General features: G+C 44.4%; 1 protein-coding gene across 2 annotated transcripts; it reads left to right on the forward strand.

The window, feature by feature from the left end:
- Positions 1 to 2,120: 2,120 nt before the first annotated feature.
- On the forward strand, positions 2,121 to 15,894 carry borcs6 (BLOC-1 related complex subunit 6). 2 transcript variants are annotated; one of them, XR_013964122.1, is made up of 8 exons: positions 2,121 to 2,165; positions 4,698 to 5,401; positions 6,209 to 6,419; positions 7,469 to 7,654; positions 11,013 to 11,176; positions 11,479 to 11,562; positions 11,961 to 13,641; positions 13,780 to 15,894. XR_013964122.1 is itself a non-coding variant. In XM_080764512.1 (7 exons), exons 2-7 carry the CDS (start codon positions 4,721 to 4,723, stop codon positions 12,084 to 12,086), a joined length of 1,452 nt encoding a protein of 483 aa, XP_080620638.1. In that variant the 5' UTR covers positions 2,121 to 2,165; positions 4,698 to 4,720; the 3' UTR covers positions 12,087 to 15,894. The 2 variants fall into 2 exon arrangements, 1 of the variants encoding a protein (XP_080620638.1); XM_080764512.1 differs by having other exon boundaries at positions 11,961 to 15,894.
- Positions 15,895 to 16,303: the final 409 nt, after the last annotated feature.

Below are 16,303 nucleotides of genomic sequence, written 5' to 3' on the forward strand. Positions count from 1 at the left end.
ACCAGTTGAACCCGGGCTCCCCCAGAGTTAGTGTCGAAGTGTCTAAACCCCTATGCTCCTGATTGGTGCCTTGCACGGTTGGTGACTTGCATGGTTTCCTCCACCACCATGTGTGTGTGAATGGGTGAATGTAATGCACAATCTATGTAAAGCGCCTTGGATAAGGCGACAGTAATGACACCATTTACCACTTAAATACTTCAAAGAAATATTATAGCCCTCTAATAGACCGTTAACTTCCAAAAGGCGGAATAAAAGGGGGACAGCAAAGAAGGCAGCTTATGTTATGGAGGCTCATAAGTGGATATGTGTTACTGTAGCTAGACATAATTTTAAGGAGCTATTGGGGCCCTGCTGAGTTCACAGCTCTCGTTTAGATACTTGTCGACACAATAGAAAAAGTGGGAACAAACAACACACAATGAGAACCAGAAAGGAGAGAGGGAGGGAAGGGGCGGGTGGGAGAGAGGGATGGTAAGTGGAGGAGATAGAATGAAAGAGAAAGGAAAAAGAGGAAGCGGAGGGGTGGATCTTTAGGTAGCCAATTTATTTGTGGATATGGATCCAACCCAGCTCTTTTTTTCTTCAAGTGGTTGATGGTGTGGTTTTTAATCCCTTCCACCCATGCAGAGTTTGTCATTTTTGACCACACTCAATGGCCCAGGGAGCTACAGACACGTGTTGTGTCACTGCTGCTGTCGTATATCCTATACTGATTCACCTGCCAGTGAGGAGGAGCCCCCACCGGGAGGACGTCGTAGAGCCTTCGTCCTACTCCTCCCGCCCAACGCTCCCTGCTGCTGACAGTTGCTGCATGCCCCACTCCGTAGGAGGACGTGCATGGCCACTTGGCCAGACAAATAGCACTGCGTAGAGGCTATTCGTCTGGAACTTTGGTGTGGAAGGTTTCTTTCCAATGGGCGATTACAAACAGATTCCAACGTCATAGCAAAAAAATCTTATTTTGAAATAGCCTAGTGAGCTCTAATTGATCACATGGAGATTCGTCTGGTTTCCAGGCTACAGCTTCCCGTCCCCGAACACTTTGCCAATTGTGTTCGTTCGCCGGTCAACACTGCACACCAAAGAATATATTTCTGTATAAAAATACTATTTTATACTATCTATATATTTTAATTATTGATGGTTGTATTTTAAATATTATAGCCCACACAGCAATTAATTGGTTGAAATTTTATTTTAAAGGGCCAATATAATTAATAACCCATAATAAAAGCTTGCAAAAAGTGATTGCAGCTCCTACCTATGCCCAAAATGACTGCATGATGATGTCACAGGTTTTGTAGAAATATTGGGCCTTAAATGCAATAAGAATAAATAATAATGTATTTGGCCCCTCATTTATAAAATTATATATATATATATATATAAAATAAAAAAATAAGTAAATATAAAAAGGTGCCCAGAAATACCAAGTGCATGCCCACTGGCACTGTTCCAGTTAAAGTAATAGGCTAGAGTTGACGTAGTCACGTAGCCTATAGGTCCCGGATGATTGACGGCGTGAGAAATGGGATGTGGCGTGAGTGCGTGTTGAAGTGCTTTATCTTTTTGTCTAACGCTCAATTGCGTGAGAGTTGTACGTGTGGGTCATGTCAGGTCAGCCCAGAACACAATTCATGTATCAAACTGAGGGCAGGCGGAGACTTGTGCGGAAGACGGTGTCTGTCCCCCTCTGAAGGGCAGAGAGAGAACTACAGTATATCTGACTGTCTGGAAGAACTAAGTATTTAAGTAAAAACCAGAATTAAAATAATAATAACAAGCGGCTTACCGCACAGGACTTATTTAATGACATAATATGCATTGTTAAAGTACTACACAAGCATGAGGTTAGGTACACCAATTAAGAAAAATAATCTATTGCAGGACTGCATGTTAAAATTCAAGTTACATTTTCAGGGAATATGAAAAATATGTTTGTCAGTGTATTATTATGAATTCTGGTTCACAATATGATAAATATATATTTTATAAAAAAAATATTCAGGTCATAATTCAAATTAACCTCGCGTAACCAGGCTTTCCATTCAAATGGTTGGATTTGTCCAGTGGAACTACAGTCTAAACAGCTATTTTCGGGGACCGATTTTCAGAACGGACCAGGTTGTTGCCATTATTTCCAGGATAGAAACTGTGTACTGGTGAGTATTTTCTTTATTAAATGACCATATCTGTCACTATTACAACGCACAGACAACGAGTAGAATAAATCTCACCATGACACTTGCCATGTTGGGTATTGTTGTCATACAAAATGGCCGCAAACGGTTAAAAAAACCCTTTGTATGTCGATGCCTTGGCAGCTAACTTGTTTTTCGCTAACATCAATCAACATAGATCCCATAGTCCGGAGGAACTACAGGGTTTACGCGGTGTGATTGGCTGTCTGGTTTGACACTTGACAGGCATACTTTACACTACAGTGTAAATACAAAGACTGCTAACTGTGAGTCAGTGGACGATCCAACAGTGCAACATTTCAGTCATCTCAATTTGTGGACAGCAGCAATGAGGAGTGCGGTGATCTTTTTAAAAACATGTTCATTTATTTAATATCTGGGAGAGGTCGCTATTTTGAATGCATCTGCCGATCAGTGTGAACACCGCTAGGCTATGGGATGGTGTTGATTAGCTAGCGACTAAAGCCTAGTACTGTATACTTAGTTGCGCTCGGGTGTCGCGCACCGAAAATGGCTGATGTCCAAGCTTACAACACGTTGACGTGTGGCGCGTTGTGAGCTTGTAGCTCTGCTGTTTTCGGTGTACGCGACACCGGCGCGCAACTAAAGTACAAATCACCCCTAAATGACAGGAGTATTTCAACTTCCCTTTTCGTTAGTAGGAAACTATGTCTGTCTTATGATCATTTGACAGCCAAAACGTCTGTATTGTGAACAGTAGCGTTTGGCTAGTTGAGCATTGCTGTTATAGCTAGCTGCAGATGGGCTGTTATACTGACTGTGTAGTCATGTCATAATGACAGTTATCCAGGAAATGACACACAGCTGGTATTTAGCTGTGTTTGTTCATATTCAGAGATAGTAATATCATCATTGAGCTACTTATTCACCAAGGAAATTATATGCCTTCTGTTCTGTCTATGAGGAATCAAGGGTGATTTTTATTATATTGACTTTAGTCTTAAAAAACTGGAACAGTTTAAGTGTTTTACAAATGGTATGGTAATTGTAAAGTGTGTGTGCATGACATGTCTTCTGTGCTGAAGAGACAGCATGGTTATTACCATATATTAGGTTGTTACATCACTGTATCCTGATAATTAAAACTGTTATCCTGAATGGTTCTATTGAATAATTCCTAATGTGATGAAGACTTGTTAGCAGAGGTTTGTAGACATTATTTGCTGACAAATACATAATGACACAAATCTATGGTAACAGACTTTTCAGTGGAGTTCACCTTTGTCATCGTCATTTCTGTTCTGGGCGACAGTGGCTCAGGGGTAGAGTGGCTGGTATACCGGTCGGATGGGAACATCAAGGTCCCCAGTTCGATCCCGGGCTCCCCCAGAGTTGGTGTCGAAGTGTCCTCGAGCAAGACTCTGAACCCCTAATTCACCCTTTGTCAAGTCCCGCCCATGGTTGTGCCCCTCTTTGCACCCATTGGTTGCCGTTTCATGGTTGGAGAAAAATCCTCTCTCTCCATCCACTACCATTGAAATAACATGTTTTTAAGTTGCTTCATATTGATATTCTGTGCCAATTCTTATTTTAAACTTGGTGTCAGTAAAGGAACATTACAGGTGTTTTAGCAAATTCAACATTAACAAGGTGGAATCAGGGCGGAACAAGGCAGAAAGAGCCTGCTGGTTAGTCAGTCATGGACCAATCAGAAGGCTGACAAAGGGTGAATTGCTCCCGATGTGCATGTTTGTTGGTTCCTTGCATGGTTACCTCCGCCATCAATGTATGAATGTGTGAATGTTATGCACAATCTATGTAAAGCGCTTTGGATAATAAGTGCTATATAAATGCACCATGTACCATTTATTTACCAAACTCTGACACGTTATTAACATGGTGTGAGCTGTTAGAAATTTGCAGTGCACACCTTCTCAATCTATGGCAGGGGTATTCAACTAGATTAGGCCGGGGGCCACAACTGTAGAATGATTGTGCACGCGGAAAATGTTTGGCTTCTCAAAATGGATTTTGTGCTCAAACACGAAGATGTATCTACATTTGTGCACAGTAATGAGCTGTATGTATATGCTACCATGGAATAGATATAGACCTATTTGACAGTGCATAAACATAATTGCCTTGACATTAACAACCGTCAACGAGCACCAGCTGGACACACACACACACACACACACACACACACACACACACACACACACACACACACACACACACACACACACACACACACACACACACACACACACACACAGTGTTTTCTTCCAGGGATGCGGCCGCGGGCCGCCAGTTGAATACACCTGATCTATGGCTTCTTAATTGTTATATATTACTGTAAAGCCCTTTATAAACTACTTTAAATAATGTACTTTCAACTTTGTAAGTAAAGAATTAGAATCCCTTTACTAGCAAAGCAGACGTACATACTATTTGGCTTGTTGTTCATACAATTATACACACGTTTTATTGAAGTATTTGTAATTGTTGTTGATCAATGACATTCTTCTCCAGTACTCCCTGTAGCAGGTGGAGGGATGAGTCTCTCCCCTGTGATTGGCACGGAGGTGCCGGAAGCAGACAATGGGGTCTTGACAGCTATTTCTCCAGAACCCTGTAGTGAGAATGGCCCGCCACACGCCCATGTTGTTGTCCCAGGCTCATTTAAATGTGGAGGGAGCAGACTAGTGCCCTTTCCTGGACAGGGATCAGAGGACGGACCCCTGGGAGACACCGAGAACCACGTGGATCATGTGGAGACGGGAGTTTGTGACGGGGAGGGATGCTTAGATGCAGAAATAGACAGTTCCGTGACTCACGATTTGGACGCTCAGCCACACACAACGTTGCTACCTTCACCGCATGCACTTGACCCCTCCGCTCCCACAGCCACATGCACTGGAGGAGGCACAGAAATAGGCCCCAAAGACACAGAGATTCGCCCGGAGGTCTCTCGTTCCGGTGAGTCCCCGGGCGCAGCTCCACGAGGGGACTCACCCCAGCACACAGACTCTAAAGACTCACCTCAACGAGCAGACCCCATCAGTGCTGCAGACAGACAGCAGGCAGTCACGGAGACTGTAGAGGTTAGCGCCAGAGAAGAGATGGATGGAGACGGAGAGAAGGAGAAACAAGATGAGGAGGATGACGAGAAGAGAGAGAAACAGAGATGGAAGCAACATGATGCAGGAAGCCCAGAGGATGATGAGGTGACTCAGGTGAGACCATTTTCGCTTGATTTAAAACAATTATATATGTAAATATGTTTTCCAATTGACAACTGCATTGTCCTTCAAAATAAAAAAGACAATTGGGGACTTTTTCAATCCAATCCACTTCCTTGACTGAGAAGGAAGTTGATGTTGAACCCTGATGCACTTGGCACGGTCTATTAGTGTGTTTTGATGTTGGCCTTATGCCTTTATTTGGGGTAGAGGTGCTCCGTTTGATTGATTTTCACTCCAAATCAGTGATCTGCAATTTACTCGATCTGGAGAAACACATCTTTTATACCATTTAAGTGATATAAAAATCAATCAGATACAGTATATAGTATAATATAATTTTTCATATTCACATACCTAAACATTCTCCCCTTACACACACAGTGATGTGGGTTTTGACATAATTTTGGTTATAGGTATCGGCTGATCGAGAGAAAAACAATCGGTGAATGGTAAATTTATATATAGTACCTTTATCCAAGGCGCTTTACATAGATTGTGCATTACATTCACCCATTCACACACACATTCTTACACCGATGGCGGAGGAAACCATGCAAGGCACCAACCTGCACATCGGGAGCAATTAGGGGTTCAGAGTCTTGCTCAAGGACACTTCGACACTAACTCTGGGGGAGCCCGGGTTTGAACATCCGGCCACTCTACCCCTGATCCACCGCCGAATCGGTGACCGGGCATCGGCCCCCAAAAACCTGATCGGAGCACCTCTCTAGTTTGGGGGACACTGTCGTGTTTTAGGAGCAATTTACTAACCTCTTCTCCCTCTCTTGTCCTCTTCAGCCCTCATCTCACTACTCCTCCTCGGCCCCTTGTCCCAGCACCAGCTGCGCCTCCTCTCCTCCTCCTGCTGCTCTCCTCCCGGTGGACAACATTGCCTGTCCTCCCCATGTCATGGCGCAGGTCCGTGTCCGCAATGTACCCGAGAGAGAGCGCATCGTCCGGGGCATGCAGGACAGCAAGAGCCTGGACGAGATCAGCCAAGCCTGTGGAGGTATGTCATGTACCCAGCTTTTATGTGCCCTCTGTGAGCGGCACGATAAAAGGACCGAGATGGTGATAATAACTGATATCAGCCGGTGGGCTGATAACTGTTATCGGCTGTTATCGGCTTGATACGGCAGTAGATGATCATCAGTGCAAGATAAAGTGCCACGACCTGCCAAACGGTCACCCTGAGACACCATGCCGATGCTGCGGAGAGAACTCGGCATGTCAAACCGTGGCCAACATGGTTGCTGCATTGATTAAACGCTATTTTATCGTCTCTGTGACTAAATAACACTGGATATGCAATACGCAAATTATTGCCCGGGCATTCGTCTTTGCCCGAGCTTATCCAACCGACGGTGATAAGCCCTAGGGCTGATACAGCTAGCTGACCAATAAGCACAAGTTAAAAGTGCCAACGCATGCTGAACTGTGGCCGTGAGCAACCTTGCTGTGGAAGTAACTTGCCATGTTAAACAATACAATTGGCTGACGGCACTATTTTGGACGGTGTGGCAGAATTCATGACTGAGAGGATACACTTGAGTTGGGCCGCAACGGAACCACAACACAGAGCAAGTAAATGGTGACCTTCAGTGGGTGATGTGTTCCAACAAGGAAGGGCAAAGCCTGCCAGCAGTCATTGTGTTCTCACCCCCAGTCCACCACAATGTCTTTTTGTTTTGCTTTTTTGTTCAATGTTGACTGCAATGTTAATCTATTTATTGAATGTTGATGAAATGCTATTTTCTCATTGTCATGGTGAATAAATAAATCTATATTGGTATTTGATATGGATATGGGTATGGTTGGATAATCTTTGGCAATGATGAATGTCCGAATGATTATCCAATATTGGCATAACGGCATTGAGTTCCTGCCGTTACACAGACTGCACCGAAATAACGTTTTGGACATTGCCCAGGCCTAATTTGTACATGTACTGCTGTTAATCGATTGCTGACTCGCAGGTTCCATTACGGATTCCTGGGGCGTGTAAGCACATCATTTAGCAAACTCTTTCTTTTGTTTTAACATTGTGATTGCAAACAGGTCACGGTTTGGGGTCCCGGGGAGGCGGCAGAGGGGGTCAGTCGGAGGGCCGCAGGGCTACGATCTCCTCGGCTCTAGAGCTGGAGGGTACAGTTAGCCATGATGGAGATCTGACCCACTTCGTCGCCAAGAACCTGGAACTGAAGATCAAGATGAGCTCCAAACCTAGCCTGGACTGTAGTGACTGTGAGTACAGTGTGGAGGCCGTACACATGCATGTTACAGTATGTACATGTGTTGTTGTCTCCACCAGGCTGAAGGCATGGGGAGAGAGTATGTTTTGCACGTCCGTGTGTGTGTGTGTGTGTGTGTGTGTGTGTGTGTCTGTGTGTTTGTGTGTGTCTGTGTGTTTGTGTGTTTGTGTCCGTCCGTCCGTCCGTCCGTCCGTCCGTCTGTCCGTCCATCTGTGTACAGTACAGTTAATCTCCGGCACCGTTAACCTGGTCGATGCCAAACTTTGCACACACACTCCCTAGATGCCAACGATGAACCTCTGCCCCAAATTTTCCAGAACGTCCTGTTATAGCGCCACCAGGAGGCTGACTTTTGTAAAACACATTTTCTGATATTACTACTCCCATATTTTGTCCAAAAATCCTGCAAATCGTTTCACAGTATCTCTATAGTCATGTGCTCAAGACAGATCTGTCCGATATTTCATAATCCATCCTGATTGACTAACATTGGCTTTCAAAGTTTACAGGATTGGCCCGTTTTGAACAAAAAGCCTCAAATCATGAACGTAGCGTGCAATTTACGTGAAATCTTTCACAGACGTTCCTACTAGGCTGAGGAATATATGCCACCCTTTCCACAACAGGTGGATTTTTGCTAAACACATTTTTGGAACAAAATGCCTCAAATCATCCAATTGCCATCCAAGGCGTAAGAAGAAATGGCACCCTTTTCACATTGGCCTATTATAGCGCCACCAGGAAGCCACAACCTGACCTGCCCTGGTGGAGACCTGTGCTCCGAGTGGAGTTGATTGATTTTATGTTTTCATGTATTTTATCATCGTGTATTATGCAAAAATGCACAGGTCTTCTTAACCAGGGTCCACACATGTTCTAATTATATGGTTTATATTGTCTCTGGGTGCCCCTCTTCCTCCACATTGATAATATTTGATTATATTCCAATGATCTGCATGAAGGTACTTTCAGACGAACAAAGGTGCAGACGATCAGAAATCAGCAGAGAGTGATCGACATTTGCGCTACTCTATGCCGTATTGAAATGGACTCGGTCCCAGACTTTTTTTTCTCCCTGGGAATAAAAACATCTGGGTTTCCAAGGCTAGGTATCGAGTAACGCAGACGTTGTCCCCTGGATCATCGACAGGCCTGCTCCAGGTCTGCTCATGATGAGAGACGTGACCACACAAGCGTGAAAAGAAAAGCTCAACACAATCCAATCCAAGTCTAGTCAGTCGTGGGCGTGTGTATGAAACGAGTGCGCGCACGACAATTTCACGGGGCCGTGCCCACGTAAATACGCTTGCGTTGTCCCCTCGGCTCTGCGCATAAAAAAAACAAAAACGCAGGTCTGAAAATGAATTACTAGCCTAGGCTCGTTAATCACTCCCCCATCTGAAAAGGGCTTTAATTTGTTATTCTACATGTTACCTACTTAGTTGACATTTAGTTTTAACTTTCCACACTTGAAGAACTTCACGAATTTCGAAAAGAAAAAAATTAAGTTATGAAAAAATGACCCAAGTAGGGTTTATCATTATTGCTTGTCCTTAATGTGAAAATGTGATGAATGTAGCTCCTGGATTGTAGTCGATTAGACTCACAGGAATGGATCCGCGACAGAAACTCTGCAATCTGCAATCTATCCACTGTCAGCTGTAATAGCATTTATTGACCAGAGAGTAGAGAATTGGCTTAGCACATTGTTATAACGTTCATATTGGATAGTTTAAAAGCTCTTTAAAAGCTCTTTAAGCTGCAATCTGGAACTTATTTTCTTCAATATAACAATCTGCAGTGGTTAGAGGTGGTCTCCCCACTCTTCTTCCCTTTTGCCGTTTTTCAATAGTTTCCATAGTGACAGAGAGAGAGAGCGACGGCATGGGTGGAAAGAGAGCAGGGAAATGTCAGCCCTAGAATAGTCTGAGCCTCCGGGAGTCGAACCAGGGACACACCTGAGAAGGCATTTTGCGGCCATGCTCGTTGGGTCGCCCTCTCTCCCTGTTCTCCTCTTGCACAATGTAGTGTGACGTTGCTTCTGCCATAGCCAGTTCAAGGGAGTTCACCTCCACCCTATTGCAAATTCAATACAGTACAGAATGATGCCGTATTTCTTTTTTCTTTGAGAACATGTGAGGGTACCTACCCTAGGGGACACGGGGAGAACATGTGAGGGTACCTACCCTAGGGGACACGGGGAGAACATGTGAGTGTACCTACCCTAGGGGACACGGGGAGAACATGTGAGGGTACCTACCCTAGGGTACACGGGGAGAACATGCAAACTAATTGAAGCCTATTATCTAATGCACTCCATTCAATGCAATTCATTTAGGGCTAATGGTAGGGAAATAGCCAATAAGGAGCTTTTGCACAAAATAACACCTGGACCTCTTTGGTGGGGACGTAACAACTACAAAGAAATGTAAGAAAGCCTTTTAGTATGGAATTCTCCTTTAAGTGGTTATCTTTAGGCCTCATTGGCTCTGCAATAAGTGCTTGCAGTAGCAGTGTCCCTGTGCCCTGTCTGCTGGCTCTGCACAAATTATGTTATAGGAAGGATGACTCAGGGTCTATTTGGAACAGATTATGTTATAGGAAGGATGACTCAGGGTCTATTTGGAACAGATTATGTTATAGGAAGGATGACTCGGGGTCTGTATTTGGAACAAGGAAGCAGGAATGGTGCTCAAACTGCTCATCTGAGCACCTACCATAATAATACTATATGGCCATTTCGGAAAAGGCTACTCTCTTTTGTGCTTGTGTTTGTGTACAGTACATGCATGTCTCTCTGTATATCTGTTGCGCCCTCTGTGCCTTTTGCAATATGTCCGAGAAATGTTATTAACCGGTATCCGTTAGCCTTACTGATTTATTACATATCTACAAGCTCACAATGTGCTACAACGCAATGCGTTGTGAGCTTGTAGATCAGCCATTTTTGGTGACAGTTCCCCCCAGAATAGGAATGCTTGTGATTCAAGTGGTTAATAAAAGTGGCATTTTGAGTTTTACGCATATTTTGACATATTTCGATAATATAGAGGGCATACACATGCATAAAGTGAATGGCAAATCGAGTGGCAAAGTGACTTGGCAAAGTGAGTTTAATGTCGTTTGATGCAATCAGATAGGACTTTTCTGTTTGGATGTATGGGCTGTCAAGGCCAGAAAGTAGTTTTTTGACACTCAGTAAGCGTTCCCGCATAACTTCCTGGTATGATGATGATGTTACGCTCACACCCTATATTGTTAATGCCCATTCATAACAGTTAGCGTTTAACGGTTGGCCAACACTAGTCTCCAATGTTTGTGTGTGCGTGTGTGTGTGTGTGTGCGTCCAGCGGACTGCTCGGGGCCCATCCAGCGGAGTCGGGGATCAGCGCGGCGGCCGGCCGACATCCCGCCCATCGACCCCGCCGTCCTGTCGGACCTCCAGAGACACACTCAGGAAGTTGCACACAGCGTGGAGATGATGATGCGTAGCCTCAACGGAACCATCCAGAATGTATATTAGATTGAACATGCACATTCTACACAGTACACACACACACGCACGTGCACACACATTCTGCACAGTACACACGCACGCATGCAAGCACGCACGCTCACACACACATTCTGCACAGTGTACACACACTGAATACCTCGCAAGCACTCACAAATTTACTGAAACATACTGTACACGTTCTCACAAGCATATAATCTCTGTCTTTCTGCAGTTTGTGTGTCTCTCTCTCACACACACATGCACACACACGCGCGTCTCTCGCTCTCTAACCCTTATTGTGTGTCTCTGTGTTCTTCCAGATGACGGCTCTCAGCGTGGGCTACATTCAGACCTATAGAGACTCAGTAGACGGTCTTGGAGAGGCTGTGGACATGAGCATAAAGGTGTGTGTGTGTGTGTGTGTGTGTGCGTGTGTGTATGCGTGTGCATGCGTGTGCGTGTGCAGCAACAAGGACCACAAAAACCTATTTGTATAGAGCCTTTCATGCAAAAAATACAGCCCTTGTGCTGCCAGGGGGATGTGGGGGGGGGGGGAATATATGTCAATTGTTGAAAATACTTATTTGTACTGTAAAGAAAATGAATAAACATATGTTTAAAAATAATAATAATAATACAGCCCAAAGGCCAAAGTGCTTCACATCCAAATAGCAAATTATTAAATGTTCTGAAATAGCAATTAGCTAAATAACAAATCAATAACTACTGGCAGGTGTATTTGCAGGTGTGTTTGCTGTGTCGTCGTGTCTCTGTGTTCTTCACCGTCCTCTCGTCCCTGTAGGGAATGTACACACTAATGGCCCGCTGCGAGGAGCTGGACCGCTCCATGCAGCCCATACACACCCTGGCCGCGCAGATACGAGACATCAAACGCACCCTGGATGCCCTGGAAGCCATCTGCAAGTAAACTCCTCTCCTCCTCCTTACCCCAGCCTAAGACCCAGCCAGCTGGAGCTTGTCATTGTACACGTCATCCCACGACTCGACATCAAGCGCATCCTGAGTGTAAACCACCACCCCTCCTTTCCTGAGGTAGCACACACTGACAACATTGAGAACAACAATGAACCACACCGGCCGTTTACCAAATAACTCCCAACCTGTTCAATGGCCTCCTGGGTGACGAGATACAAAGCGCACGTTTGGATAGCAACCAATTAAGACGCTTCTTCGCTTCCGACTATTGACCACCTGGAATCACTGGTAGTAAATCACGCTGTTGGATGAGTGGTGCCCTCGTCCCCCCACATCCAACCTGTTGGATGAGTGGTGCCCTCGTCCCCCCACATCCAACCATTAAAACGTTGAAGATTGCTATACTTATGCTGTTAACCTTATAAGAGGAGCACTTGATTTGTTGATGCGGATTGTCTTTAAAAAGAAAAAAACCCCACACACGTGCTCTAGACACAACTTATGGGAGACAGTTCAAGTGTCCTAAACACAAAGGGCAGTGACAATGGGAACAACGATGCATGCAAACACACACACACACACACACACACACACACACACACACACACATCGTTGGGGTAAAAACAAAGAAGTTGGGGTAATGTTTGCCCTGTTTATTCCCCTGTTTACAGCCTAAGGAGACTGCTGACTGACTGTACGCTATTCTCTCCGTCCAGCCAGCTCGGTTCAGATTGCACTAACCCCTGCTGCCCACACAGGGGAGATATTTCTCCCTCTTTGCCTAATGTGGAGGGCTTATATAAAGTGGAAGAGGAAATGTGGTGTTTAAGTGTGTTAAGTTTGTAACTCCATGTGATCCACCACGATGTTCATCTGGTATTTTCTAGTTTCGTTTTTATCTTTTGATGTCTCGACTCTCAGGAGAGGCTTGCTGAGAACCGTTTGGGCATTTCAGCAGGCTCCTCAGCAGACCTGTGTGTCACACACACACTCATACGTTACAGGTTCAACTCCTGGGAGCTGTCCCATTATAGCCAATGTCTTGAGAGCTGACTCACGGACACCTGACTCATGGACACTCCTCCGCTACTAATCCTGATGGTCTGACATTATGGCTGACACCGCCAACACTCGTGTTTTACAAAGGTCACACGTCTCTCTCCTCCCTGTCTGCTTTTCAAGGTACAGCAGCAGCAACACAGTGAAATCCTGAGTCTTAAAGCGGCCAATCCGCAGGTTTCATTTTCTTTCCTCACGGAGAGGGATAACTGCAACGGAAGCATCTGAGATTTGAACATGGGTCTCCTACACATGGGAGACCAAACATCTACCGCTCAAACCCTCCCGGATTTCACTGTGCAGCTGCTTTATGTGAGTGTAGGCATCGGCATGGATTGGATGGATGGATCGGCAGTCAATGAACACAATTGGCCATGTTTGTGGGAGGGAACCGAATGTGAGGGCAATTTTTGTCGCTGCAGTAGAGACAACTACAGCTGAGGTGTAGACGTTTATCCGACTTACCAGAAGTCCGACATGCGCTGCGGGTTACAAATCACCCGTGCTGCAGGTTACAAATCACCCGTGCTGCGGGTTACAAATCACCCGTGCTGCGGGTTACAAATCACCCGTGCTGCGGGTTACAAATCACCCGTGCTGCGGGTTACAAATCACCCGTGCTGCAGGTTACAAATCACCCGTGCTGCGGGTTACAAATCACCCGTGCTGCGGGTTACAAATCACCCGTGGCGTCCCTGTGCGGTTAGGGTTAGGTTGGTGTTTGGGTAGGGTGTCGAACTAATGACTGTCAGACCCTTGGTATGTCGGAACAAATGCCTGCACCCCAGTGTTGATTTCGTCGACTAACACTTATGACGAAGAATGTTGGTCGACTACCTTTTTGCCCTGACGAAAACTAAATGGAAACTAAATGAAAACTAAGCTACAATGACTAAAACTAAGACAAAATATACTGACAGTTTTGTCAACAATTACAAAGTAGACTAAAAGACGAAAATATAGCTGTGGATATTTGAATAGCCTCAAATTATTTTACTTTCACTACGCAAAAGTGATAACTGATCCACGTTTCCCATGCTCATAAGTGAGTGGGTCACTGACTCGGCTGAGATCGGCTCTGTATTACAAACATTGTAATAATATGACTTTTAAAATTAATGTATGAACCACTTAAATAAAATATAAATAACCGATCTACGAGATGATGGAAGAAAGCTTTGCCCCAAATAGTGATGCCATGCCTTCGTAGTTGGTAACAGGACAACTCACCCCTTTTCTGTTTTCCTCCTGGAATTTTCCCCAGTGAGGGGTGGGAGAGGCTGGACAGCAGATGGCTGTAAACTATAAAGTTTGTCAACAGCAGACAGCCTAAAGTACAAATATAAATAAATTTATGAAAAGGCTACTACAGTGAAATCTGTTCACAGAAGTTGTTGTAGGGCAGGCTATGTTGGGATTATCTGACAAGGTACCATTTGAGTGGGCAAAACCTTACATACTTACTAATTTTTTTATTGTTTAAATAATATACAGTAGCCTTTCCATAGGAGTATCTTTTTATATATTTTCCAAAAAGAATAGAAACAGCCAATAGCATATTACAAAGTTATCCCCCTCACTGGGGAAAATTCAGAGAGGAAAAACGGGCAAGCACCCGTTGTCCAGTATTCATTCCGTTCATTTCAGTACATTATGAAAACCAACTTGTAGAGACATGAAACTTTCTTCAGATGGAGAATCCATTTAGCTTTTGTTTGCTTTGTTTGTGGCCAATATTACATTACCATTGCATTTGTAATGCTGTTTAAAGTGCAGATTAATTAGAAAAGTCTATCTGAAAATGCTCCCTGGCAAAAAATGTATTCACAAACTAAATTTCCATGACTTCTTTACTGTGCAGACAAGTGTGCTAACATTGACTCATTTAGTCTGGTGAGCACGGTAATGTTTTAATACACAATGAAATGTGTTGACAGCATTTTTCAAGATTCAATAATTTATTGCCAAAACAACAATGACTGTTGATTTGGAAATTGTTTTGGTGTTTGTTCAGAGATAACAACATAACCACACAATACACACCGTGTGGTCCTTGAATTAATTAAAAGCATTTAGCCGTTATAAAAGTCCCAGTTTTTACTGCATGTCTGCTGAGATAGTGTTGCACTTTGGGTCCAGTTTCTTTTAACGTCTCGTCTCGTGTGTGTGTGTGTGTGTGTGTGTGTGTGTGTGTGTGTGTGTGTGTGTGGTTCAACTGTCAGTGAAGAGTTGATATACCGGTACGTAACATTGTTTTGGCATTTTTGTTTTGAAATATGCTGATTCTTTCTGCTCTGACAACTTGACAAGCAGAAATAATTGCCCCCTGGATACTTGGATGCAGGACAAATGCACGAATGCATTTTAAATGGCCACCGTGTTGATGCTGAATTAGTTCCTGATGATTTGCCTGCATTGAAGCATAATGGCCCCAGCCCCATTTAACCCATTTAGACCTGAGATCAGATTCTTTAATGTCTTCTAAATCCTGATAGTTTTCTGAAAAACCTATGTTTCTATGTCACTGGTTCTCAACCTTTATCATGTCAACGAGCCCCAGAATTATATGTATTTGGCCGCCGACCTCCATGAAAATATGTTGTTCCCAGAATGGGTTAAAAAGACTCATCACAGCCCGGACGGCTGGCGTAGCGGTCCAGGCACCTTTTGGCTCTATCTAGCCTGACAGCAGTGTCGCAGGTTCGAGTCTTTATCCCAAACGGGGCATGTCACTCCCACCCATTTCCTGTCAACCTATACCGTCACCCCTTCACAAGACCCATCACAGCAGTGGCGTTTCCAGGAATATTATTTTGGGCAGGCAAGAATTACATTTTGGGCAGGCAAGATGTGTTAATTGACGTCCCCCCACGCACAATCAGTAGCACTAAAGGTTTTCAAAGAGATATACCTGCCAGACAGTAGGATACAAAGGCTGAAAGGCATGCATTTACATTCCAATGGGTGATTGAGGGTCACGCTCTATACGCGCAACAGTCAATCCGCTGTCTAATAGTTCTCGGGTCTTGTTTTTGTCCTCCGTGTATGAATTTGGGCCAGGCAGAAAATGGATTTGTACAGGCGGACACCTGTCCTTGCCTTATTGTAGATAAGCCTCTGCATCACAGACTCCTCTAGTGAACAGTGGTT

This window comes from Protomyctophum bolini (assembly GCF_963924005.1).
Source record: "Protomyctophum bolini genome assembly, chromosome: 5".
Taxonomy (NCBI): Eukaryota; Metazoa; Chordata; class Actinopteri; order Myctophiformes; family Myctophidae; genus Protomyctophum; species Protomyctophum bolini.

Coding starts and splice junctions, on each gene's coding strand:
- borcs6 (XM_080764512.1), top strand. CDS start 4,721: ATGAGTCTCTCCCCTGTGATTGGCACGGAGGTGCCGGAAGCAGACAAT. Junction 11,177..11,478: donor TCAACGGAACCATCCAGAAT/GTATATTAGATT, acceptor GTGTTCTTCCAG/ATGACGGCTCTCAGCGTGGG. Junction 11,563..11,960: donor CTGTGGACATGAGCATAAAG/GTGTGTGTGTGT, acceptor TCGTCCCTGTAG/GGAATGTACACACTAATGGC.